The 25,076-nt window shown below is 44.3% G+C and overlaps 1 protein-coding gene across 21 annotated transcripts in view; it reads left to right on the top strand.

Moving 5' to 3' along the window:
- The window catches only part of AOPEP (aminopeptidase O (putative)), a 539,402-nt gene that overhangs the window by 241,706 nt on the left and 272,620 nt on the right, over window positions 1-25,076 (top strand). For all 21 annotated transcript variants that reach the window (XR_007478127.1, XR_007478131.1, XR_007478129.1 and 18 more), the window contains 2 exons: window positions 2,037-2,080; window positions 9,348-9,408. Coding sequence is in view for 15 of the 21 variants with exons in the window: in XM_049711495.1 (XP_049567452.1) it covers window positions 2,037-2,080; window positions 9,348-9,408 (105 nt within the window). In the remaining 6 variants the exon portion in view is untranslated. The remainder of the gene's footprint in view (window positions 1-2,036; window positions 2,081-9,347; window positions 9,409-25,076) is intronic.

Below are 25,076 nucleotides of genomic sequence, written 5' to 3'. Positions count from 1 at the left end.
CTTTGGTAACCATAAGTTTGTTTTCTGTGTCTGTTTCTGTTTTGTAAATAATTTCATTTGTATTATTTTTTTAGATTCCACATGTAAGTGATATCATATGGTATTTGTCTCTGTATGACTTACTTCACTTAGTATGATAATCTCTAGGTCCATCCATGTTGCTGCAAATGGCATTATTTTATTCTTTTTTATGGCTGAGTAATACTTTATCCATCTGTTGGTGGTCACTTAGGTCGCTTCCATATCTTGGCTATTGTAAATAGTGCTGCTATGAACATTGGGGTGCATGGACTGATACATGTTTTTAATACTAGTTTTGTTGTATTTGTATTGTCTATTTTGGGTGAAGCAGCAATAGGCAAGTAGAGTCTTAGAAGAACAGAAGTTGCAAGAAATAAATCTTTCACTACTGCTCTTAATAGAAAGATTTTTGCCTCTGGAAGAGATGGACCTAGCCACCCATAAACACATAGGAAGTGATGGCTGGCTTCACCAATGTAGTGACGGCTGTGCTTAACGCCATGATAGTAAAAGAACACCCTTGTCATACAAATTGTTTGCAGATTTCTATTCCTGTGTAATTCCATCTGTTTGTAATACGACGGTCTGCACTGCTGCTGGCACCTCACGCTCTGAGTTAAATGGATCTCATCAGAGCCCTGTGCTGACCCTGGATCTGCAGACTTGATTGGGGTGGGCGTTTCAGTCTGGAGGGATGCTCATTCAGCAGTGTCATATTTGGTCACCTGCGCTTACACATGTGCCCTCTTTAAAGGACCAGTTTGAAGGGTTATTTTCAATTTATTGAAAGAAAACCTTCATGTATAGGTCTTATTTATTGCTCAATATCAAGCCTCTAGAAAGTTAAACATTGTTCTTTTTTGTTTTGTGTTCTGTATTTATCCAAAATGTATCTTATCAAACCTTCAGATGAGGGAGGGTTGACACTAGACTTACCCATTTAGCAAATAAAAATGTACAACCCCCATAACAGATAAAGAACAAATAACTTTTTAGTGTAAATATGCCCCCAATTTAGCTGAGCATCCTATATTTTATCTGACAAACCTAGTTGAGACCAAATCAAGATTCCAGAGTTAGATGGGGTAAAAAGATTGATCACAACACACAAGTTGTAAATTAAATACAAATGTGATTTTGAACATTCGTGTGTGAATATTTTTTAGGTCTTCTGGTATTGTGGTTATGTTTTAAAAGACGCCTTATCTTTTAGAGATATTTACTGAAACATTGACTGGTGAAATTATGTAATGTTTGCGATTAACTTCTAAATAATACAGGAGGTAGGTAAGTGGATGGGGCAGATTTGCTGTGGGATAATGGGTACATGAAGGTAATTATGCTTTTTTACTACTTTTGAATGTGTTTGAAATTTTCCATAATAAAGGATAAAATGGGTTTGTGTGTAAGTCATGCCTTTAGATTAAAAAAAAAAAATCTATTCTTGAAACATCTTAAATGTCAAACAATTGAGGACTTGCACAGTGGCACCAGAAGAGGCTGCAGATGGAGGCAAGGGCCCGTGAACGATTTCTGGAATTGTGACATCTTTGTTCCTCCACTGGGATATTAATTGCCTTGATTTTCGTCTTTATTGTCTATAGAGCAATGCAAAAAAGCTGTTGGTTACTAGCCTCCCAGAGTTGAGATTATTCAGTGTGTAATAGGATATCCAGGGAGAGCTCACAGAGAGCAGAGCATGGTTAAGTAGAGAGGGATAGGGCTTTATGCTCTGGCCAGCCTTTTGAAAATAGTGAAACATGAAATGAAATAAACCGTTGGGTTAGGTCAAAATAACAAACGTTACTTTTTTCAATTTGTTTGTGGTTGTAACTGATTGGATTGAAGCCCTGGTAAATTAATAAATTGAGTATATAGCCTAATAATTCAGTATCGGCCTACCTTCCCTAGCAGGTGAGCTGTCAGCAGCTGGGAACGCTCAGTCCCTGGCGTGACTCTGGGCAGGGTTATTTACTGATGGACATCTTTAATGATTTGTCTTTTTCTTATTCCAGGATTTCCTTCAAATGCTGTTGGAGAGCATCCCAGAAGAAAGAAGGTGAGGACCGATTTAGGAATTAAGGGCCCAGTTTTATTTATTTATTTTAACATCTTTATTGGAGCCCAGTTTTATTTTTAATGTTAAAAATGACTCTGCCATTGTTTGGCAAGTTGCAGCCTAGAAAGTTTAATCTTCCTCTCTCAATAGAGGAGGGACCTCCGCAGACAGCAGGAGTCCTGGGATGATCAACTAGGTCTAGAAATATTGGGAGTGTGGATTCTGGGAGCCAGCACACGCAGCAGGGGAGCCCCAGAGTCAGGAGTCCTGAAAGTGGTAGAGGAGGCAAGCCAAGGACACTCTGTGGCCTCAGCTGCTGTGGAAAAGAATGGAGGGCAGAAAAGTTCTAACAGTTAGGGTGGCTTGTTTTGAAATGTCTGAAATGTTTCAGATTTACCATCCTTCTTTTTTTAAAGTAAACATATGGGTTTTCTTCACGTAAAAAATCACATCAGATGTAGCCATTATTCCTAAGGTCAAGAACAACAGTTTACCTGTGAGAATTTTTCTTTTCTTTTGTACTTGCCCTGAAATAACTTTTCAGGTCCTCTAATAGAATGGAGCAGTTTCCTTAGGAACTAATACAGAAAAAGGAAAAAGAAAATGAATAGAAATTGTATATTGCCTCCTTAGGCTGTTACGAAAGTCTGTTTCTGAATGACAACTGTGCATTCTTTAAGAAGAACTTCTCAGGACACAAATACAGCAATTTTCGTGGAAGCCACAAAGTGCATTTTTAGTTTTGGAGGTCTTCTTTCTTTTCATCCTCTTCCTAATAAGGTTATGGAGTTCATTTGGATGGCCCCAAGCCCTCTGGCTCTGGGGGACCTGGATTTTATCATTGCGAATATTTTTTGTGGACCCACAAAGAGACTTTTGTTGTGATTGTGGAAGTTAAGAGCAGCATCTCCATTGAATGGTGGCCACAACCACCAACCTTCACCCCTGAGAGGACGCCTTGCCCAGTTAGGATCACTTTTTCGCTAGCAGGCTTAAGCTTCTTTTTAAAATTCTCCTGAAGCGTTAAGGAGATTTCATTGCTACAATGAATGTATTTCAGCAAGTATACTAGAATATATTTTGAAACTGAAACATCTTCTTTCCTGCCAACTAATCTCAGAATCGAATCCAGCTATTAAAGCAGACTGTTCACCCTTTTGCCTGTGCGGCATGTTGTACCAATTTCATCCAGGTCTCCAAAGGCCCCACACCTACCCCTGGAGCTTCCAACCTTTGGCTCCATTGCAAACCGATCCTCAGGCACATCTGTTAAGCACGTGAGCTGTTCCGAACAGGACAGTCTTTCACTTTAGACCAGCCAGTTAGGGTCCTGGGGCTGGCACGTCTGTGTCATACTGCGTTTCCATTGTTCTCTTGCTTCGATGAATTTTAGCATTCTCTACTGAGCACCTCCCTTACCAGACTTTAGGCTGGACACTAGGTGACAGAAAGGAATCAATTCTATGCCTAGCCCTCAGGGAGCTCCTGGTCAACTTCTGAAGACGAAGATGTACATGACACAGGTCATGACTCAGGGTAGGAGGTTCTCTGGTGAGCTTCAGAGTCCTGGGTGCATGGAGATACAGTTCAGCAGTCCTAGCCTCGAGCCTTCAGGCCAGAGGTACTACTGAAGGTTTTAGGTAGGGAAGTGCCGTCAGCAGGTTGGAAAGATACTCGGGGGAGGCAGCATGGAAGATAGATGGGGGTGGGGAGAACTAGACGTCAGGAGACCAATTAGAGACCGGTACAGTAGTTCACTCAAGAGATCCAGAGCTGGAGCCGTGGGTGGGATGGTGGCAGTGGGCTTTGAGAGTACGAACAGATCTCAGGAATATTCCGGAGGTGCCACAGTTAAGACTTGGTTGATTGGTTGTGAAAGCTGAAAAGAGGAGTCCAGCGTGACCTGACCTTTCTCTCTTGGCCACTTAGTTACGTGCTGAGTGTAGAAGCCCTGGAAATCCAGCTGGTAGTTGTTTGGTCTCAGGAGTCAGTATGGGGCAGAGGGAAGGAAGGGAGGGTATTTGCAGTGGAAGAGCGGAGATGAGAAGTCATGTTTTAGACGTCTTCAGTGTGAGGTTTCAGTTTAAATGCTGATGAGACCAAGGAAAGAAAAAGCTAGAAGTGCTTAGAAGGAGATTCAAACAAATCCTGGGTGCCTGTCTGCCCTGGTAGAACAGCACCATATCCAACATGCCTTGCCCATCTGATATTCCAGCGGTACCAACAGCTGCGGGTTCTCTCTTTGCTCATCAGCTATTGTTGTTTGTGTGTGTGCATTCACGTGTTTGTTTTAATTCAGTACTTTTCCTCCCCCACGAAGCTAGGGAGTACTCGTTTGTAACTGTTACCTCAGCAATTTTCATTATCTACCCAAGCACAAATGACTTGCTCTGATCAAGAAAAGAAGTAACCACGTGTAAAGCTTTGAGGCATACACTATTTGCATCCCGCCACATAGGGAGGGAACTTATAAACGTAAATTACTAAAATTTAAAAACCCATACAGAATGTAAGTTGCATTCCAGAACAAGAGCATTTTCTGTCTCAGACCCTGAGCATGGAAGCTCCTAAAGCCTTCATCCATCTAGAACTGTACTTCCCCAATTCTTTCCATCTTCTCTCAGTTCCTGGGAACATTACCGGGCCTTGCGCTTTCCTTCAGAGGCGCAGATAGAATGTGATCTTTAGAATCTCAAGAGGCCGAAGACAGAGCCAAGAGTGATAAAGACCTTTCTCCTGATCAGCAACGAGTTGATAGGCACAAGCAGCAGATCTGGTTAATAGTCAGTTCCCCATCCTTGCCACTCCACCCCAGAGATCAACCAAAGAAGCAATACACCACAGGCAATACTGCTTTCTCGCACGCCCGGGTCTGTTTCTATGTACTGTAATATTACGAAGAGAGGAGCAACTGGTCACTTTCGCAGCCTTAAACACAGATTATTTCTCTAGCCAGCGTCGTGCAGGACGGCCAGCATATTCTCTCCCTTGCAGCATTAACTACACGTGACCACATTTAGAGCTCACAGGGTCCGGAGACCCCACTCCTAAAACTCAGAGCTGCCTTTCAGGACGTAGGCGTACAGCAAGGGAACTCTCCTGCCAGAGGGTAAAACAACTTGCTGTTCCAGATACCCAGGAGGTCTCAGTAATGAGGCAGAAGTACCGCTCACTAGTACAGAGATGGAGGGCGTGCAGTCGTGGGTCTGTGTACTTTTAGCTATCTGTATAAAATCAATTTCCATAGTGATCAGACATGCAGAAGAGTAATTTCCTGTAAGTTCTGGATCCCAGCGAAGTGGAAATGCTTCTGCGTGTCTGTTGTGATTATTTAAGCCACATGATCTCAGAGGGGAAAAATTCACCCTTGGCTCTGACTCTGAGTGTCTTGATTTGAAAAAGTCAGCTTTCAGCTTTACCACTGCTATATATCCAAGCTCAGACCTAAAAATTCACCTGTACTGTCATCTCAGTAATTATGATCAAAACAGCCAAAATTCTGTACATATTTTTTCATAAAACATACAGCCCATTTCTTTCCTGAAAGTTCAGCATTTTCAAACAGTCTCCCATAATTTCCTTGGGAGGTAAGGCTACTTATACTACCTTAAAAAATTGTTTCTGGCAGATGGAGTTAGTGCTTTGATCTTCCTCTCATAGTTTAACATCTCATTCCACGTTAGGAATCTGTAAACAGGCATCAGTGCAGTTTGATGTCTGTGCTGATACTGGGAGTCTAGAAACTGAGATCCTTTCTTTAGCCTGGGCTGACTTTGACTGGTCTTCTTATACTGCAGTTTCTCCATCTGCTAAAAAGCCGCACAACCATTGACACCCACTTCACGAGGATATTATGAGGAATGAAGTGATAATGGTTATAAGATGTATTGAACCTTTCCAGGGGAAAGCGATCTGGAAACACAGGTTCTCTTCATTCACAGGAGAGTGTCTTTTGCTCCTGGATGCAGCTAAACAATGAACTCTCCTGTCCTCATGCTTCTGCCCCTCCCAAGAGTCTCCCTATCTCTTTGGAACTGTAATTGAGGGATGGACACGCAGGGCAACCGCAGCAGCGGCCAGGTTACCTTCAGCAGGAGAGATGTGAACAAGAAGTCAGCGTTGGTGAGAGCCAGCGCAGGCCTTCTCCTCCTGCAGGCTTGTCTGCATGATAAATCGTGAACCAATGTATTGTGGATTAATTTCCTGAATTAAACGCAGAAAGAAAAGCGAGGGCTTTGCAGCCAGGCAACACAAGTTTGAATCCCAGCTCTTCAAGCACCATCTAGGAGGCCCTGCATAAGGCCCTCAGTCTCTTGGACCTTTATTTGCTCAACTCTAAGATGGGGCTAATAATATTGGTCTTGTACAGAACCTCACGCCTGATAGACATCCACCGAATGTTTGCCGCAGAGAGAAGCTTTTGCCTGTTCTCAGTCTTCCCCGGTGAAGACTTGAACCTCAGTTAGTAACATGCCGGGACTCAACTCTCCAGCCCCCGCCCTCCTCCATGCCATCCCCCCGCCATGCCACCGCTAAAGAAGTGTCTTTAAGCTAAAATTCCCTGAAGGAAATTTATGTCCCTGTCCTCTTACTCACTCCTCCGTGGACATGCACAACAGCTGTTCACCATCTTTTGTAAAAATCGCTTGAAAATGGCTCTGAAGTCACTCCCCAGACTTCTCTTCTTCAGGATATTTAATCCCAGTTCCCTTGACCTCCCCTGTGGGTCCAATGTGCTTAGCCCTTTGATCATCACTACTGCTTTTTTCTAAATCCTTTCTAAATTCGCTGTCTTAAGTTGTGGCAGGTTTAAGAATGCCCGTTTTCCTAGAATCCGCGGCACAATGAAGCTCAGTTCCGAGTCGGACACTTGCTGCTGCCTTCTTGGGTATCACCTGAAGGATGGGTGACGGGAGCTTTTGGCCCCAGGGCCCTGGACACAGGAGTGTCTCTCTTTGGCTGGAAAGGAAGTAGATGAATGAGCTGCTTAGACAGAAGCACCAGTGAAGGAAGGACAGGGAAGAAAATGGACCCTTGCTTCTGAATCAGGGCAAACAACTTAGACTGCCAGCAGGGCCTGCACAGCCGCTCAAACCCCGGGGCAGCAACCCTTCCCACCCGGGTGCCAGGCAAAGGTGCAGAAGGTTTGCATTCGTTCCAAACAAGAACAGGCCTTCCACTGAGCATAGTCTTCAGTGGAAATTACAAGATTTGTCTTACCTTCCAGCCTCACCAATGTCACTAGAAAATAAAACAACCTCAGGTCTCCTTGGACACTTCTCTAAGTGGCCCTTCTGCCCCACTTTCCTCCTCCTAGCAGATCAGTCATGCCAGTTGAGGGCATTTCCAGTGCCTCTTTCCATGGCCAAGCAAATAAATCAAGCCCAAGAAACCAAGAAAGAATCATGATCTTGATTTAAGGTGCTCTGAGAGATGCCTCCTCTCTTCTCGTCGCCCCCATCCCCGGCCCACGTGCATGTGCACACACACTCACACACAGACACCTGAGGGCACACACGCATGCACGCACGTGAGCACACTCACACACTTCCACACTCTCACAGCCTACAGAGGGGACTTGGCCATCTGCACTGAGAGTGGTGATGTTAGATGACAAGAAATAGTGGGGAAAAGCCCAGGGATGGTGGTACCTGGCCTTTCATAGAGGCACAGCCAGTAATTCCGCTGACCTGGGAACTGGGCAGACAGCCTAGGGAGGTGGTCACCTTCCCCTTATTCACTTCTGGCCTCTTCCCTGCCTGGTCGTCCCACAGGTGGGCATCATCTTGAAAATGAATCCAAACCGGTTTCTTTCCCTCTTCGTATTTTCTCTGTTTTGAAATAGCAACAGTTGCCTCCTTCGGCAATCTTTGCTTTTGCCCTGGGCAGGGAAGACAGAGGCACACAGGTGACTTGCTTCTCAGTGGAGAAGCAAAGGAAGGGACAGTATCGGTCAGCCCCGTATTCCCCAAGCCCACCCCCCTCCTTCCCTCCCTCCCTTCTCACTGTGGTCCAGCCCAAAGCCCAACCAGCACAGGTGTGAGGGGAGTACTTGGCCTTCAGCACCTTAACTAATGCAGACAGCATTGTATCTTTGCACAACTTCTTTACAATTCCAAAGGGAGGGAGGAGGGAATATTACATATATGTAATATAGTATATAAAATTAAAAAAAAATACAGAGCGTAACAACTTGGGAATATCCTACTGGGAAAGGTGATTAGTAACTTAAAAAGGAATAATCTTTATTGAGTCAACAATGAAATGTGTTTTCATTCATGCAAATAAAAAGTATCTATGGGGATCCTCTCTTATGCCAAGAACTGTTTTAAGTGCTGGGTTTAGGGAAGTGAGTAAAACAGACTTGGACCCTGGTCTCAGAGAGCTTTGAGCCAGTGAGGAGAGAGTTAAAAGTCAAGTAACCAAATCAACTGCAGTCACAAACTGTTGACGGACGCTGTGCCACAGAAGACAGGAAGCATGGTGGGTATGACACACACAGCCTGGGAGAGGCTCCAGGAAGGCCTCTGTGGTTAGAGAGACTAGGCATGAGCAAGAATTATCTAGAAGCCAGGGAGGAATGGCTTAAACTTCAGGAAGACAGTCTGCTGAGCCTAAAAATATTGGACACTTAGTACATTTAAGGAGTATTTAAATCAGCAGGGCATGGAACCAAAAGATTTCAGCTTCCTTTGGATCAGACGTAACAAGCAATCATAATATTTCAGATAAAGCAGAACGAAGGCCTGCTTGAAAACAAGCAGCAGAAGCCATGTGTGCTCCATGGCTGTGAGCCTCTCAGGGCTCCAGTAATGATTTGTATCATTTTTGCTTGCTGTAGCCCATGGTCACCATAAAGTTGGAATTTCCTTTTGGTGTGCTAAGTGCTATAGTGTTCAGATTTCACTTTACTCCACCTCTTTCCAGGAAGCAGTCACGCCTGCTGTGTCCCATGAACATGCCCTATCCTCCTTGAATGGCACTCCCAACCACGAAGTTCCTCTCAAGACATTAAAAGCACCTATTGTGGTGTGCCTTTGATTCTTAGATTTCATTGTGTGCACTCTCTTTGACTGGAGAGGAGCTGTACTGAACGTGACCGGGTCCCCCTCCTCACTTTAACCTGCGACAGCATTGCGCTTTCTCCCGATTTCTCTGGAAGATTGATGCGGTGATGTGCCCGAACAGTTAGAACCATTCTGTGTAATGAGTGCTCTGTAACTTTTTCAGTCCTTTACTTTTTGTTGTTGTTGTTTTATTTTTAAAGGCTTGAGTTGTCTGTTGAAAACATCTTCCAAGACTGGCTGGAGAGTTCCGGAATACCACAGGTGTGCTTAAGATAACTGCTTCCCGAGAGTCTGTGGAGGACAGTAAGGCTTGTGTACTTTGCTTTTCATATTTGGTGTATCCATCATGACAGTGATTTATCTGTATATACTTACAAAAGTAATCCTCTTGCTGAGTTGGAATATCCCTGAGTCAGGAAAATGACGGTCTCCCACCCGCTTAGGCCTGCACGGTGATGTGTGCCTCAGGCCTCTGCCTCTAGTGAGCGTGGTGCTGTAGGTGGACGTTCTGTTTGACCCTGAACTGAGTGTTAAATGAGGTCTTGCAAAGCGTGGCGTATACTTTGGGCGGCGTCACCCGGCAGCAGGTCAATGCTGCCATCGGGCCTCGAGCTCTGCCATTTGGATGCAGCCACATACGCGTGAGCTTGCTTGCCTGCCGCGTCCCTCGGACCGGGCGTACCCGTAGTTTCTCCGTCGTCACCCCTGTGCGGCTGCCCTCGACTTCCTCCCCTGGCTGTGCATCTCTACCTCCGGCTGCTCTTCTCATCTGAGGGAGCAGTTTAGATTCATTTCTCTGCCTTAGGGACCGGGACCCATCCCTCCTTCAGCTTTCCTTCTCTCCCTCCCTTTCAGCCCATGGGCAACTCTGAGGGAGAGACGGTTCCCAGGCCTCCCTCGCTGCGAGGGGATCACCCGGCCTGGAGCCTTCTCTCCCTTCCGCGCTCCCCGGGTCTTGTGCTTCGCGGAGCCTGAAGGGCAGCCCCGAGGGCCGACCCTAGCTGGAGCCTGGGCCCTGAGAAGTCCGAGGGTGGCGTCCTGGATGCGGCTGGTCAAAGGACCCTGTAGGCCTGCAACTCTCCCAGCCTGGGCTGGCCCCCGGAGCAGCTGCAGACCCATCATAGTGGGCCCTAGCGTCTGGGAGTGGACCCCCAAGGTGGTGAGAAACTCTGCCCCGGGCCCAGGCAAGCAGCGCTGTTAGCCTGTTCGTTTCTGGTTTCATGACCGGTTATATGAGCTTCCCCTTGGGAGTGTCTGAATGTCAATGAAGGTCTGTGAACCATGAAATTAAGGAACAGAAGGGGCTGTTCTCCATTACCTTTTCATCCCTCTACTCACATCTTTGTCCTGTTCTACCACACGGGGGGAAATGTCGGCCACCAGCCACCATGAGCTCATTCCTAAAAAGGACGCACTGCCTTCGGTTCGGGAATGCATGTCACCTGTTAAAACTTGTTTGTGTTTTGGCCCAGTCCTTCTGGCAGTGAAGAAGAATAAACACGCAAAACAAAATGGGTGGAATAAGGCAGCACCTGGTCCTGGGAGGCAGTGCTTTCAACTCGTGTATATTATAATGAGCTCCTGTGATTTCTACGTCAGTGGCTTCCAAACCAGGCCACTAGCTGAGTACAAAACTCCCGGGAAACAAAGTTAAGGTTTGTCTGAACCTAAATAGCCAAGCCTTGCTCTTCTTGTCTCCGATGGGGCTGAGGTGAGGGCTGGGTATCCCGCGAAGCCGTCTGCCTTGTGTTCCTAGGCCAGGCTGTTGCAAGGCTTCCAGACATTCTTAGCAGGGCCTGGAAGCTGGGAAGAGTTGGGAGCTCAAAGAGCAGAATCCCACATTTCCTGGCCCAGAACAACAAGGCCACTGTGTTCAACAGTTAGCCCCGAGGGAAGAGAAAAGAAAGAGTCCTTAATCGAGTGCCCAGAAGCAGGCGCACCCCACTCGGGCTGCAGCACTGGGGCTGACCCGCTTGCTCCCAGGAGGCTCTAATTTCCCCTGAAGAAGAAGAGGCTTTGCCACCAGCAGGAGGCTTTTGCTTTTCATTAAAAGGGGGAGGGGTGCGTGGAAGGGAGAGATTTGCCTCTGAGCGGTACGTTTTTTCCAAAGGTCTAGTTGCATTAGTGACAGCTTATAGCATAGACAAGCATCTCCGCTATAAACTGACGAAACCTGCTGTCAAAACACAGCCAGGTGCAATGAGGCCAACCCGGCTATAAATTGTATTTAAGACCCAACTGGTATTTCCTTGGGTGCTTAACTGTTCGGTAAAAACAACAGCGTCAGACAGAAAAGACCCTGATTTAGTGCACATCTCTCCATTGGTGAATGATCAGACGGCATCTTTTCATCTCTTCACCCATTTTCTGCCATTATTTATGCAGTTGATGGTGATTTACCTGCTCGCAGCCCTTTTCGCTTTCCTTGAGAGTTCCTTCTCGTTTCCACTTCAGTGAAAGACTCTGCGCCCTCTTGTTGCAGGAGCCTCACAGTGAATGGAACACCTTGTTCTTTGTCCCCATCATTATAATATAAAGTTACTGGTGTGTTTGGCCTGGAATGACAACCAGAGCACTGAAATCGTTCTGATGCTCTTTGTTCTCATTGAAAATTTCTGTTCACCAGCAATTGAAGTCATTCACGACAAAAGAGTCACGTTCTACTGGTGAAGTTTTCATTCTACAGGTTACAGAGGCTTTTTGTCTTCTCTCAGGAAGGCTTGCCTTGGGGTTGGCCTCCATTTTCCTTTCTGCCCACATGAATGGAAATCATTTTTTTTTAATGTGGAAATAGCTTCAGCAGCTATAAAAGTAAGCATGAGCCCCAAAGAAGTAAAAGAAATTGGATCCAAACCTCTTTAAAGAAACACCCAACTCTATAAACTTTGACTTTGCAAACAGACTTAAAATTGATTGTGTCGTTGGAATTATAGATTATTTCTTTTATGACTTTTTTCTGACTATAGAAGTATTACATATTGAAATATAAAAAGTTTGTAATAAGAAAATTAAAATGACCCAGAGATAATTTTTTGATAGAAATCCTTTCAGTCATTTTACTGGTCTCCCTTTTCAAAAATAAAAATGATATGTTCTCTGTAGCAAGTTCAAGCACTACCAAAGTATAAAACATAAAAGCTCTTGCCCCTTTCAGTCTTACTCTGCAGAGATAATCTACGTCTGGTATGTGTCCTTCCACACATTTTCTGTGCTATACACTATGTAAATGTATATCCTTTTTAAAAAAAATGGAATCTTATCATCCAAACTTAAGGTTTTCATTTAAAAATATATCTTAAGCAATTTCCCATATCCCTTGATATAATTCAAGAGCAATGATTTTTAACAGCTGCATAGCTTTCTAATAAGTGGTACCATAATTTAATTTACTCAGACCCTCCCGACTGTTGGAATAGTATACGTTATTTCTAAGAAAGTTGCCCATTCTGCTAATTTGACAGTTCTATAAATAGATTTTTATTTCTTTTCATGTTTGCCCAAAGATCTCCTCCCACCACCGGCCCATATGTACATATATTCCAATCTTTTTTTTAAACATTTCTATGCAAATACGTTAGAAATAACTTTTCTCCCTCCAGCCCTTCCTCTTTACTTCTTTATTTTAGTTGTTACAGAACTCTCTGACTCCTCCCTTTCTTTGATTTCCTGCCCACATTACCTGATATCCTTATGTAAATTTATAATTTTCTTTCCTTTCCTAGCACCTCCCCCACTTTTTCATTATATTTTGCTTGGACTAGTGCAGTAGCTAGTTGCTCTTTTAGCCACCAAGCTGTCACCCTTTCCATCCATCATCTACATCAATGCTAAGTGAATCTTCCCCCAAACACAGCTTACATCCCTCCTCACCAGAAACTTTTTCCCCATTTAGAACAATCTCTTTGGCTTGCTGTTTGAGGCTGTCAGCAGAACTGCCCCAAGCTACCTTTTTAAACTTTATTTTCCACCACTGCTAAGCATATGCCCAATCATAATTATCAGTCTCCAAATAGTTATGAGCTGAAGTTTAATTTTAATATAATCTAAATTTAAATTGAAAATCTAATAATACTGTCATGGTTTGGAACAACATGGGTGTGTGAATGAATCCACTTTTTCAACTGTCAATTCTATGAAATCTAAATTCAGACCAAGCATTTCTGAATCAAATTTAGCATCCAATTGAGACAGGCTATGAAAACACATCAGATTTAGATGACTTATACACAAAAGTGAAGGTAAAATATATCATTAAAGTTTTAAAAATATTGGCTACATGTTGAAATGATTATACTTCGGATACATTATAACCCAATGTATACATACCCAAGAAAATATATTATTAAAATGAATTTTAGCTGTTACAGCTTACATTTTATATGTGGCAATTAGAACATTTTAAATGACAAATGTGGCTTGCATATATTCGTATTGAATAGTGATGCTCTGAAGCTATTAGTTGAGTTAAAATCTGAGTGCATAATGCCTTAAAATCCCTCACTGAATAGATATCATTGAAATCATCTGTATTTTGGTCACATGTATGGATAAAGATGGAGCTGGCCAATCCGTAGACGCCCTTCAATCTGCTCTGATGGCATGGGTGATCATAATGCACGGGTGAGGGGTCGGACGCTGCTTTCACAGCAGGCGTTCATAAGGGTATGAACGAATTACCAGCCTCTCTTCAGTTCTTAATGTCAACTCCCAGGTGACCCATTTCCCAAGGTGCCAACAAGTAACACAATAACGCCGGTGAACCTCACAGCCCTTCTATGGCTTGGGCTCCTCTTTGGGGAAAGCGCTCAGCAGCCTTCAATGGCAAAGTCACGGGCAGCAGTGGCAGCAATGGGGATAGAGAGGGTGGGTAATGGCCAATCACATAAAGCGTCCTAGAAATAGGCAGGAGTCAAGCTCCCAGGATTTAGAACATCAGGTTATTGTGTCATCTTGGAAAATGCCTCTCCTTTCTAAACAAACACCTGCAAGTTGCCAAAGGCCACACAAGCAAATGATGCAAAAGTGAAGTCTTGTAGGGAAAAATGCTGCAGTCACAAAATCGAGGAAACTTGATAAGACATGATGCAAGAGGCTGCATGTCGTTGGGGCCGTGATGTGCTTTTAGCACAGAGCAAGCCAGGTGGTTTGTTAGAGGAATAACTTGTAGGCTTCTTTTAGCACAGATTATGTACTATTATCAGCATAACCTAAAGGCCCATTAGGATGCTTAATCTTAGTGGTGTCTATAAAAATTCTCCATTTAATGGTCATTCAAGAAAACTGAGACTGGTTATTTTGCAAATTCCAGAGAAATCATATTTTTCAAATTATATGTGTTATAAGATCCTTGGTTCTTTTATATCAGTAATAGCCGTGGCCATAATGTGGTGTGGGTTTTGGGCTCCTAGTAATTTTGCTGTCATTCTTGTTCAGTGGTTAGATTAACAATTTCTAAGTGACTAAACATCTTGTCAGGGATCCTTGGAGATACGTTCTCTGTCCTCACTTGGGGCAGGGCCTGCATTGTCGATGAGTCACCACTGTCACTTAGCGTTCATCGAAGTGACGGCCCCTCTTCCCACAAGCTCCACAGAGTGATATACTGCTTGGCAGTCACAAGAGACGAGGAGAGATTTTATTGAAATACTTTCATTTTTAGCCTAATTTTCTTTATTTCTGGCATCTGTGGCTTTGTGCACATAATAGCTCAGGCTGCCATAACAAAATACCAAACTAGGTGGCTTAAACAACGGACATTTATTGTCTCACAGTTTTGGAGGATGGAAGTCCAAGATCAAGGTGCGGGCAGGTTTGGTTTCTCCCAAGACCTTTCTCCTTGGCTTGCCGATGGCCACCTTCTTGCTGTGTCCTCACACGGTCTTTCCTCTGTGTGTGTAGAGAGCTCTGTCTTAATCTCCTATTCTTATAAGGACACCGGGTCCGATTGGATGAGGCCCCACCCATGTGATCTCATTTTCCTTTAATCACCTCTTTATGGGCCCTGTCTCCAACACAGTCACATTCTGTGGAACTGGGGGCTAGGACTTCAACATGTCAATTCGGAGGGTACAAGTTTAGCCCACAATAATGCTGATTCCCAATATTTCTCTGATTAGTTCCACATTTCTTGTGAATCCTTTCAAAGTGACCTATAAAAATCACTCGAGTCAACCATACTGTATTTTATTCCCTTATAAATGAATATGCTTTGGATATAACTTTTTTGGTCCCAAATGACATTAGCATCCTGTCCACAAAACTTTAAAGTCTCTGATGAAATGAGAGACAAATGTGGGAAGGAAGAGTCTATTCTCCCAGGAAGAAGTAGGTAATCGAAGGTCTGTACCAGGCGTTGTGTATTATTGGGGGACATCCGATTTGACACTGTCCAAATGTATTGACCTCTTCACAGTGTAAGGCACTGTGAAACAGCAGACATTTTCCTTTGGTGCCCCAAATGAAAGCACTGTATCTTTCCTTCTTTTCTCTCCCTTTCAAAACCTGATTTCCAGAAAGAATTTGAATCTCATTCACAGTAATCTACGACTAGACACCGAGTGAATAGTAAGGATTAAAAGTGTCTCCTCTCCCTTGAAGATTTCCTTTGTAACTGTGTCAGATCTTAGGCTTCGACAAAACTGTCAAGCATCCCAGACCAGATGGATGGGATTTGCTAGGGGACACTTCTTCCAGGATCTGAAATCATACCTCCCAGCCAGGTGCCTTCCTTCCCTGCCCCTTCCCTTCTTTCTGTGAATGTTGCCCGTATATCTATCCTTTACCAGGGACTGTGCATGACTCAAAGATGAGAGAGACACAGGCTTCACCCTCAGGATGCTTGATAATTCAGTGGGAAGAATAGATACGCAAATAACCGACCTAAAGCAGAGAGCCGTGAGTGGTGTAAAACTAACTCACTTTTAGAGTTGGGAAGAAAGAGGTCATTTTGCATTTGTGGAAGCAGAAAGGATTGAGGTACCATTTAAAGTTCAGTCTTGAAGGACAGGTAGGGGAGAAGGTCATTTCAGGCAGGGGGAGTGACATGTTCAGCGTCTAGTGGTGGAAACTAAGTGTGCATGTTTGAGCAGCATGGGGCAGAGTCAAAGCTCAGTGATGGGGGTGAGGGGAGGTGTTGACTAACTAGCTTGTCATAGCATGATTAAGGCTCTGTGGGTAGTGCCTCAGGACAAGGGGAATGGAGGCAACTTCCCCGGGGGGAGGAGCGGAGGAAAGGACCCACCCTCCTAAGTGAGCCTTACTCTCACTCTCAGCTCACTTGCCCCAGCCCCGGCCCCTGTCACACTCTAACCAAGGCGATTCCACCCCCCAAAATAGACAGGTGAATGCAACTCATAGTGATAAAATACATCAGGTGAATGCATTTTGACTATCATTTGGAACAGCGATCTCTCCTTCTCCATTTTCCTTCTTAGGAAGTAGTTTATTGTTGCCCACTTCGCATGGAGAGCGGGATCTGCGAAGCGGATTGATTAGTAAGGCAGGACACAGCCAGACTGCACAGGGCTGAATGTGATGATGAAGAGTTCTCACAAAATGCACCAAAGGCTCGTAGAAAGAGTGCTAGTGCTTGAGTGGCAGTTAGATACCTGGACAGGTGGGCCAGCAGCCTTGCTGGAAAGAAAACTCCCTGGATGAAGGGCCAAGTCTTTCCCCTCCACGCAGGTACTAGGGAGTCTCGTGGAGTGAGAGGCACAGTTAGAGAGACGTTTGCTCCTTGGTTTTCAACTTTTGAAATTTTATGTCTAGAAGCTATTCATTTACATGGATACTTTAAAAAAGCATCATTAGGGGCTTCCCTGTTGGCGCAGTGGTTGAGAGTCCGCCTGCCGATGCAGAGGACACGGGTTCGTGCCCCGGTCCGGGAAGATCCCACATGCCGCGGAGCGGCGGGGCCCGTGAGCCGTGGCCACTGAGCCTGCGCGTCCGGAGCCTGTGCTCCGCAACGGGAGAGGCCACAACAGTGAGAGGCCTGCGTACCGCAAAAAAAACCAAAAAAAACTACAGGTCCCAGACTCAGGCCACACCCTCTGAATGAGGATCGCCATAAGGAGGGCTGGGACCGACTGATAGAATCCATAATTATGTCATCTTCTGAAATTTATTCTGTGAAAAGGGTTCTCCTTCTTTGCCGAGTACAATCTAAACTCTTAGAGGCCTTCACGTTTATGTTCTTCCTGAGCAATCCAAATATTTGGCTTTGTGGTTTAGTTTATTCATTCAACCAATATGCCTAGCCTTGCGCTGGGCCGTGGACATAACAAAGCTGAAAGGGCACAGCCCCTGCCCAGGAGCCCGTGGTTTGTGGGAGCATCTGCAAACCAACCATTGTTCAAGGTGTGCTCAGGGGGCCTCTGCTCTGAGTTTGAGACCTATGGGGAACCGTAGAGGTTGACTTCTGTATTTGCCAAGTTCAGCCAGGAGGCCAAGTCCATTAGAAGACAACATGCTTGGAGGCTGGAGACTCGGCTGTACCACCCCCATCCCCCCTGCCCCCTCTTGGTCACAAGTTGGCCAGCTTATTGTGCAAGGGAGCCCATGTGATGGTCCTCAAGGTGCAGTGACTGGTGGGTCATGTTTGAACACACAGGCATTACCTGTTCTTCAGGTTCATGCATATTGTGCACCCACAGAAAGATTCACTTAAATAAGGACACTGTAGCTCTTGCAAAGAGTGATTCTGTTTAACAGGATTTCCCTGAGCATTGCTTTATCTGTTTCATAGAGAGAGATCTTTAGAAAGAAGGAACAAGGTAAACTCAAAGAACTACGACAAGGATATCAACTTCGGATTACAAACCTTTTGTCAATAGAAAAGACATTCAGTTCTGCCTTTGAAGAACTGCCCCCATTCTCTCTTCTGTTAGGCTGAAGACGTACTCTGGTAGACTCTTCATCAAAGGCACGTTATTCTATATTTGCATCGTGCTCTTCCCACACCTGGGGGAAAGCCCTGAGACCTAGCAGTGCAGTGAGTTGTGTACATGGGTGCACACACACGCAGGCCCCCTTGACTCTTTGACATCGCATGGCATCATTGTACATGCTGGTGTTCAGACCTGCATCCCAGGCCTGGGGGCATCAGCTCCTGCTGTGGCCGTTCACAGTGCTCACGGGATTTCTGCCCATCTCTGCTGCCAGAGCACCTGCTGACAACAAAAGCTATTAGGAACACTTGGCTGCTTTTAGAACATGGGGCTTTTTTCTCCTCTTTTGTGGAGAGCCATCATGTCGTATAAAATAGGTGTACATTTAATATCTGCGTGGTACCTATCTCTTGGGTGTGGCCTCTATTGCTTCATGGTTAAATTTTAGGCTTTTCTGGTGTTGCAGGACTTTCAGTCTGCTTTAGAATCCTTGGTAGGAGCAAGCTCCTTGGAGAAGAGCTCATCTGTTCATCCGTGGGGTAGCTGTGCCCAAGCTCATAGCCCTAGTTAATGGCAGAGCCAGGGCTTCGCTCTAGGACCCTGAGTCCTCAGTCTACCTAAGACATTTTATATTTTTAGCAGAGTTGCTTTTAATCCAAATTAGCTTGGTCCCATTCTTGACTTAGTTTTTACAAGACATATAAAGAGATAATAAATGAATACAGCAGAAAGCCTGAGCAGGGATGATTTTGAATTTAATTGATGACTGCTATTTTTCCTGAATATGTTCATTTCTATTTTTTACAGGGCCAAAAAAAAAATGTGCTTTGTGTGTACAGTAATGTGAATCTCACATTCCAGGGCTTTTCATATGTGTCACAGGTATACACGACCCTCTTCCATTTATATATATATCTAAATGGTAGCCCTGTATGTCTGACAAAATATTTTGCATAGAAAGTATGGGGCATTCAGGGCTTCCCTGGTGGCGCAGTGGTTGAGAGTCCGCCTGCCGATGCAGGGGACGCGGGTTCGTGCCCCGGTCCAGGAAGATCCCACATGCCGCGGAGCGGCTGTGCCCCTGAGCCATGGCCGCTGAGCCTGAGCTCCTAAACGGGAGAGGCCACAACAGTGAGAGGCCCACATATCGCAAAAAAAAAAAAAAAAAGAAAGTACGGGGCATTATTGTACTGAAGAGCTGGTATCTTTTTTGGAGTGAATGAATGCAAGTGTGTGTAGAGATTAGGTCTGTTGTCTTTGGAAAGATAGATACAACTATTCCTGTCTTGAGTTGGAAACCAAATTAAATAATAAATACCAGGTGGCCAAAACAACACGTGAGAAAAAGCAATTGGTTGAACAAAAAAGTGTCTTTATGTACCTTCTAAAGCATTTAAGGGATGGTTCCCGTATCTGCTTATTTGCTTTCAAAAGCAAATGCCAACTGGAGTCCCTGGCTTTTGCCCTCGTTTGTCCCCTCTGCTGACCCAGAGGAGGAGAGTGTCAGTGGCACAGCCCAGTGGCAGCCAACCAGCAAGTGTATCACAGGTCAGGGTAACAGTCAATGATTGTCAGACTGTCCAAATCCAAATGTGTGTTTAAAACAGGGCAGCGTTCGTGTCACACATATCTCTGAATGGCAGTTCTCCAGGATTTATTGGCGCTTGGTAACGAGCGTGTTCAGCTCATTCAGCAGAAGACCCCATCCTTCCAGGTCAGTCCTCCGCTTTGGGCCTTTACAAGCTCAGTATTTTCTGCTTCTGATCCTGTCTAGTTATAATTGCTACCATCACACTCTGAGTGAGATTCAGACAATCTGAAGCATAAAATGCAAAGCTGCATTATTCTGAGGTTAGTGAACAAGAGTGGAGGCTGGATGGAGGAGCAGAGTCAAGCGTGTTATATGCAATGTGCTGTCTTCACAAAGCATGCGGTAGTGAAGTTTTGTTCTGCAATCGTCTATGTTGGATGAAGGAGATAACTGATACATTAGATGCAGCTTTGGAGAGAGCCCTGCACCACTAAGCTGTGTGCCTGTGGGCAAGCCACTCGTCTTCTCTGAGTCCTCACTGCTTCTTTGGGGAATGAGGGGAACAGGCCTAGGTGAAGGTCAGAGCCACTTTGAGCCTCATGTCACCGTATGCTGTGCCCAGTACCTCGCTGAGTCCTCAGCTCCTGGTTACCTCTGAAAGGAGGAAGTTGGAATTTACTTTTCCTCTGAGTGTCTTCCTTTCCTCTCCAGGAATCTGTTGAATTGCCCTCAGACTGAAAACTTCCCCTTAGTTAGGAGTGATATCGGGAGAGTTTTCATATGTTTTGTCCTGAGTGGTGTTTTACAAATGTACACTATCAAAAAAAAAAACCCTGTTCATGCCTTTCTTTTCTCTTCCACTGGAAAATTGCTGTATGAAAGGTTATTGGGAGAAATCTTAAGTAATAATCAATCTGCCAGAGCATTTATGCTGGTTGATCATTGAAGGATAGGCACTTGCTACTGATTAAAATCAATTATTCACAGATATTAACCTGTTTGACCCTCAGGAGATGAAAAAAATTTTGGTAGGGTTGTTAATGTCTTAAAATTCCTGCGTATCAATAAAAACTGCAGGTGAGTTTCACCTTGGACCGTGGCAACTATTGCTAGGATACATTTTGAGACATAAAAGCAAGTACTGGTATATGTCTGTTGTCCAAATGACCTTGGGAAACATCGTCCAGTGAATTCTAGGTTGCTTTCTGAAGGAGGGGAAAACATTGGGGGCAAATGCTCCAGAAGGAGCACTTCCTTTTTAGGCTGCTTTTATAGTTAAATCAGAGTATTTGCCACTTTAAAAATAAAAACAGAGCCAATAATGAAATATTTATGAGAAATTGCTACAGTGATTGCTGCATAGTTTGTAGCAGAATGTTGCAGTGCTCCTTATACTGAGAAAGTAGAACCTATTAGGTGTTGAGGTACAACAAGAAATGATTAAACCCAGCTGCTTTCCTAAAATTATATTTTCAGTGCATTTATATGTCTGTTACAAACTGTGCTACATGCTAAAAATATTTTCCTTTGTCGGCCGAGGGAAATTTCAAACCACATCGAGGGCATCATAGATCAGATGGTTTTTCTTAAGAGTGTTAAGGGCATCCTGGTTGTTATCAGCCCAGACTTTACAATATGATATTATTTATGCCCCGAAGAGTCACAGTTCGGTTCTTAATTTCAGCAACTTTATTGGCATGAAAATGCATGGGAGCTAGGCCAGAGTCAATACATCAGAATGGAGGACTGAGACTCTAGGGGCACAAGTGACAATGCGACTAGACTGGAGAGAGCCCCCTTCATCCCTGTGGCCTGTTGCCCTGGGGAGAAGTCACCCCCCAGGTCCAGTGGCTCCTTTGGCCTTTGCTCCAAGCACTCCACCTCCTTTTCCCTCTGTGCTCTCTCCCTTTTCCCTCAGCTGTGCGTGCTGAAACTTCATATTTTGTGCGGCCAACCAAAGACACATTCTCTTTAAGACTCTTCTCGGTTGTATTTATTACAAAGTTGGCTTCTCCTGAGTTCTCACTGGTTCTCTGCTTCTCAAATTGTATTTCTTCAACACTGTCATTGATTTTGTAATTGAGGGATGTCTGCCTGGGTTTGGCATAAATACTTATAGTGAATTAAACTGTAAATGGGTAAATCCAAGAATATATAGGTAGTGTAACTCCCTATAGAATTGTATTTTTTATTTAATCCTTCTCCCCTCCCCACAGTGCACTGGGGTATACTATTTTGCCTATTAGAATATCCAGAATGAAAAAAGGGCTATCATTTTACTGAGTAGGTGCATTTTATTGAGTACGGTGCTCAGTACATTATACGTAATTGCTATATACTTTTTCTAGTCACAGCTCTCTAAGACTGACATCATTACTATACCCATTTTATAGATGAGGAAAAGCAAATCTGTCTAACTAGAAAGCCCAAGTTCTTAATTATTATATTGGTTTTAAATGCATGTAGCTACTATTAGGATTTTAGATGTTTCTGCATCTAGCACCAGATCGTGCTGGTATCTTCAGAGAAGAATGTAGAAATATCAAATTTCATTTTACGGTCTTTCTGTAACAACAGTGGGCTTATTGTTTTGAGCGAGGTGGGGTCAGAAACAGCATGATCTCCTTTATAATCAGGCATACGAGGAAGACAACTTGCTCCATTTTGTCCACCAGTCCTTTGGGAAGGGACAGGCGGTGGTTTGCAGCGCCTCAGACGTGTTATATCTCTGCAGGCTCTGTCCAGTGGCATCGTGTCTGTGTGGTGGGTTTTTATTAGGATGTCACAACTCGATTATTTTGAGACCTTTCAAAGATTACTTAGGTTCATAATACGAGGCTGGTGTTTGCTTCTGAGGGGAAAGAGGAAGGGAATTAGCATTTACTGGTCTACTTGGTGCCTCTCCCTTTATACACCATCTCATTTCATCCTCAGCACAGCTCTGCGAGGCAGGTTTCCGAAGGGTTGTGTGACATGCTCAGGGTTACATAGCTTCTAGATGGCAAGAATGGAGGGTGCCTAGGTCTAAGTTCTCAGGTGCGTATTTCCCATTACACATGGCTTTGTACAGAGGTACTTAAGCCACATTCACAAGCCAGCGCCGAAAACAGCAACAGCATATTTGGTTGTACATCAGCATGATTTCCAGTGCCCTTGAACCTGAGAGCAAGGTAGTGAAATAGGAAGTGCTCAAATAGAAGGCAAAGCTAAAACAGACCACAGTATTTAAACTGTAAATTGAAATCCATAATTATAAAAACAATCAAGTGACCAGAAGATTGTTAGGTTTGAGATTCTAACGTACCTAATATTAGTATGAATATACATTAGCTGGGTGGATTCTTAAATTCTGCATATTAAGAGATGTTTATGAGTCTAATGAAGCTCTAATGTTCTTTGTGGTTCTTTTCCATCTCATACTACTGAGCACAAAAGCTGTGTTGTGTGCAGAACGGCTGGGTTTATCCCTACTAGAAAGAAGTTATGTTTGGTATCTAAAGAACAATGAGAGTTTACTGCCTGGCTGACCAATGGTGGATCAAGTTCACATTCCCGGGCTCCTACTCTCCCACCTACACATGCAGGGGGTGGAAGCAGAGCAAAGGGAGGGAGGATACCTCCTCTTTTCATGGGGAGAGAGAGAGAGAGAGATGTGAGCTCAGGATTTCCTAATATGGACACAGCTGGGCCTGTGTAGCATTAAACACTGATTTAATCCACCGCTGGAGGAAACATCCTACAGAAAGTAGAGATTAGCAGCAAATTAATTCTGGCCCTTCCCATTGTTCTTCTGGAACATCTCTTATATGGATCTAAATGTTTGGTGAACACACATTCTGGAAAATAGCTGTTTTCGTATATTATTTACATTTGGGACAGCCATCTCCCCCCAGTTGTGATGGATTTTGTTCTTCCTACACTGTGTGTGTATACGTATGTATGTGTGTGATCCTATTTCTCTACAGAGGTAGGATGACTTAGGCCCATTCCTCTTGTGACTTTGCAAATTGTGACTTCATGGGGTTCCTTTGGGAGACCAGATGATAGGCAACAGAGTCTGAGTGCCAAGATTTTTAAAGATAGAAATGTTGGAAAAAGAAAAATAGACATGCCGAGGGCCACAGACTCCAGGGAGCACGGGCAGTCCACGTGCACACACTTACAGATACCACACCCATTCCAGTTTAGGGAATAACCAAAGGGACCCAGACGTGAGTATTTGCTTTTCAAGCTAGTGAAATGTTAACATATAGGTTTGTGTTTTAAATTAGTGACTAATATCACGGGAATCCCCTGGTGGTCCACTGGTTAGGACTTGGCCCTTTCACTGCCGGAGCCCAGGTTCAATCCCTGGTTGGGATTAATAATAATTAATAATAAATAAATAATATAAGGCATTTTGCCAGAGTAGTTTCCCTGTAGCATTGATGTAGTGTGTCTTTCCTAAACAAGGAAGCCCATTTGGTTAGAGCACGGTACCCAGGACTCAAGCTACCCGGGTTGCTTTCTGTGTGAAACAGTAGCTTTTGCACGCAGCAAAGGGCCTTTTCCTTTGGTAGCCACTGTCCCCTAATCCTAGCCAGCAATCTTCCAAATGCAAAATGCTTGTTTCCAGGGAATGTGTGGCAGCCGTCAACATAATTAGAGCATTGTTCACAGGGGAGGAGTGGGAAATACCACCTCATGTATACAGAATTCCAGGTCAGCACTAAAATCAGGGTCCCTGAAGACGAGGATCTATGCTCTTTCAGTCAGGATCGAGAATCATATTAACCAGGAACCTGGAAAAAACTTTAGACAGTCAAATATCCATCCATTCTTGCCTTCCTTCTGGGTAGTGTTGAGATCTTCCATTTCCACTTCTTTTTAATTCTTGTGTGTGTGTGTTGTGTGTGTGTGTGTGTGTGCGTGCACACAGGCACGCTTAAGTAATCTTGCCCTGAAGTTTATCCCTAAGAGTAAGCTATAGGAAATGCTACCCTAGGTCAGCCTGACAGCCCATCCTGTCCAGCTTTGTGTCTGCCATCTGCCCAAAGGGACTTATTGTAATAGAACACAATAGGTGGCTGTCCTCTGTGGCATTGACCTTGAAATTTAGGTGTCTCTCAAACGCCTGGAATTTCTTCATAGTAACCTATTAGAGATGGGTCATCATTAAAATGATCCAAACCAGTGGTTCTGAACACAGGCTGCCCATTGGAATCCCTGGTCGGGGAGGGGGGGACTCGTAAACTGACTGATGCCTGGGGCCCACTTTCGAAGATGTGAATCTAAGTGGTCTGGAGTGCCTCCTGGGCACTAGGATTTGTAAACCCTCCTGGTGATTCTAATGAGCAGTCAGGGGTTGGCAACAACTGATCTAAAACCACACCTCCCTAATTTTATATTTCACCTGTGAAACTCTTTAAGATTATAGTGTCCAAGAATGTTAAGTGCCTGTAAAGAACTGCAGTCATATGGGGATTGAGGAGGATATACTTATACCTGTTTTCTAAAATGTCTGTTTCGATAGA

This window comes from Orcinus orca, chromosome 6, assembly GCF_937001465.1.
Source record: "Orcinus orca chromosome 6, mOrcOrc1.1, whole genome shotgun sequence".
Lineage (NCBI taxonomy): Eukaryota > Metazoa > Chordata > Mammalia > Artiodactyla > Delphinidae > Orcinus > Orcinus orca.
This window is presented reverse-complemented; position numbering and strand designations above follow the sequence as displayed.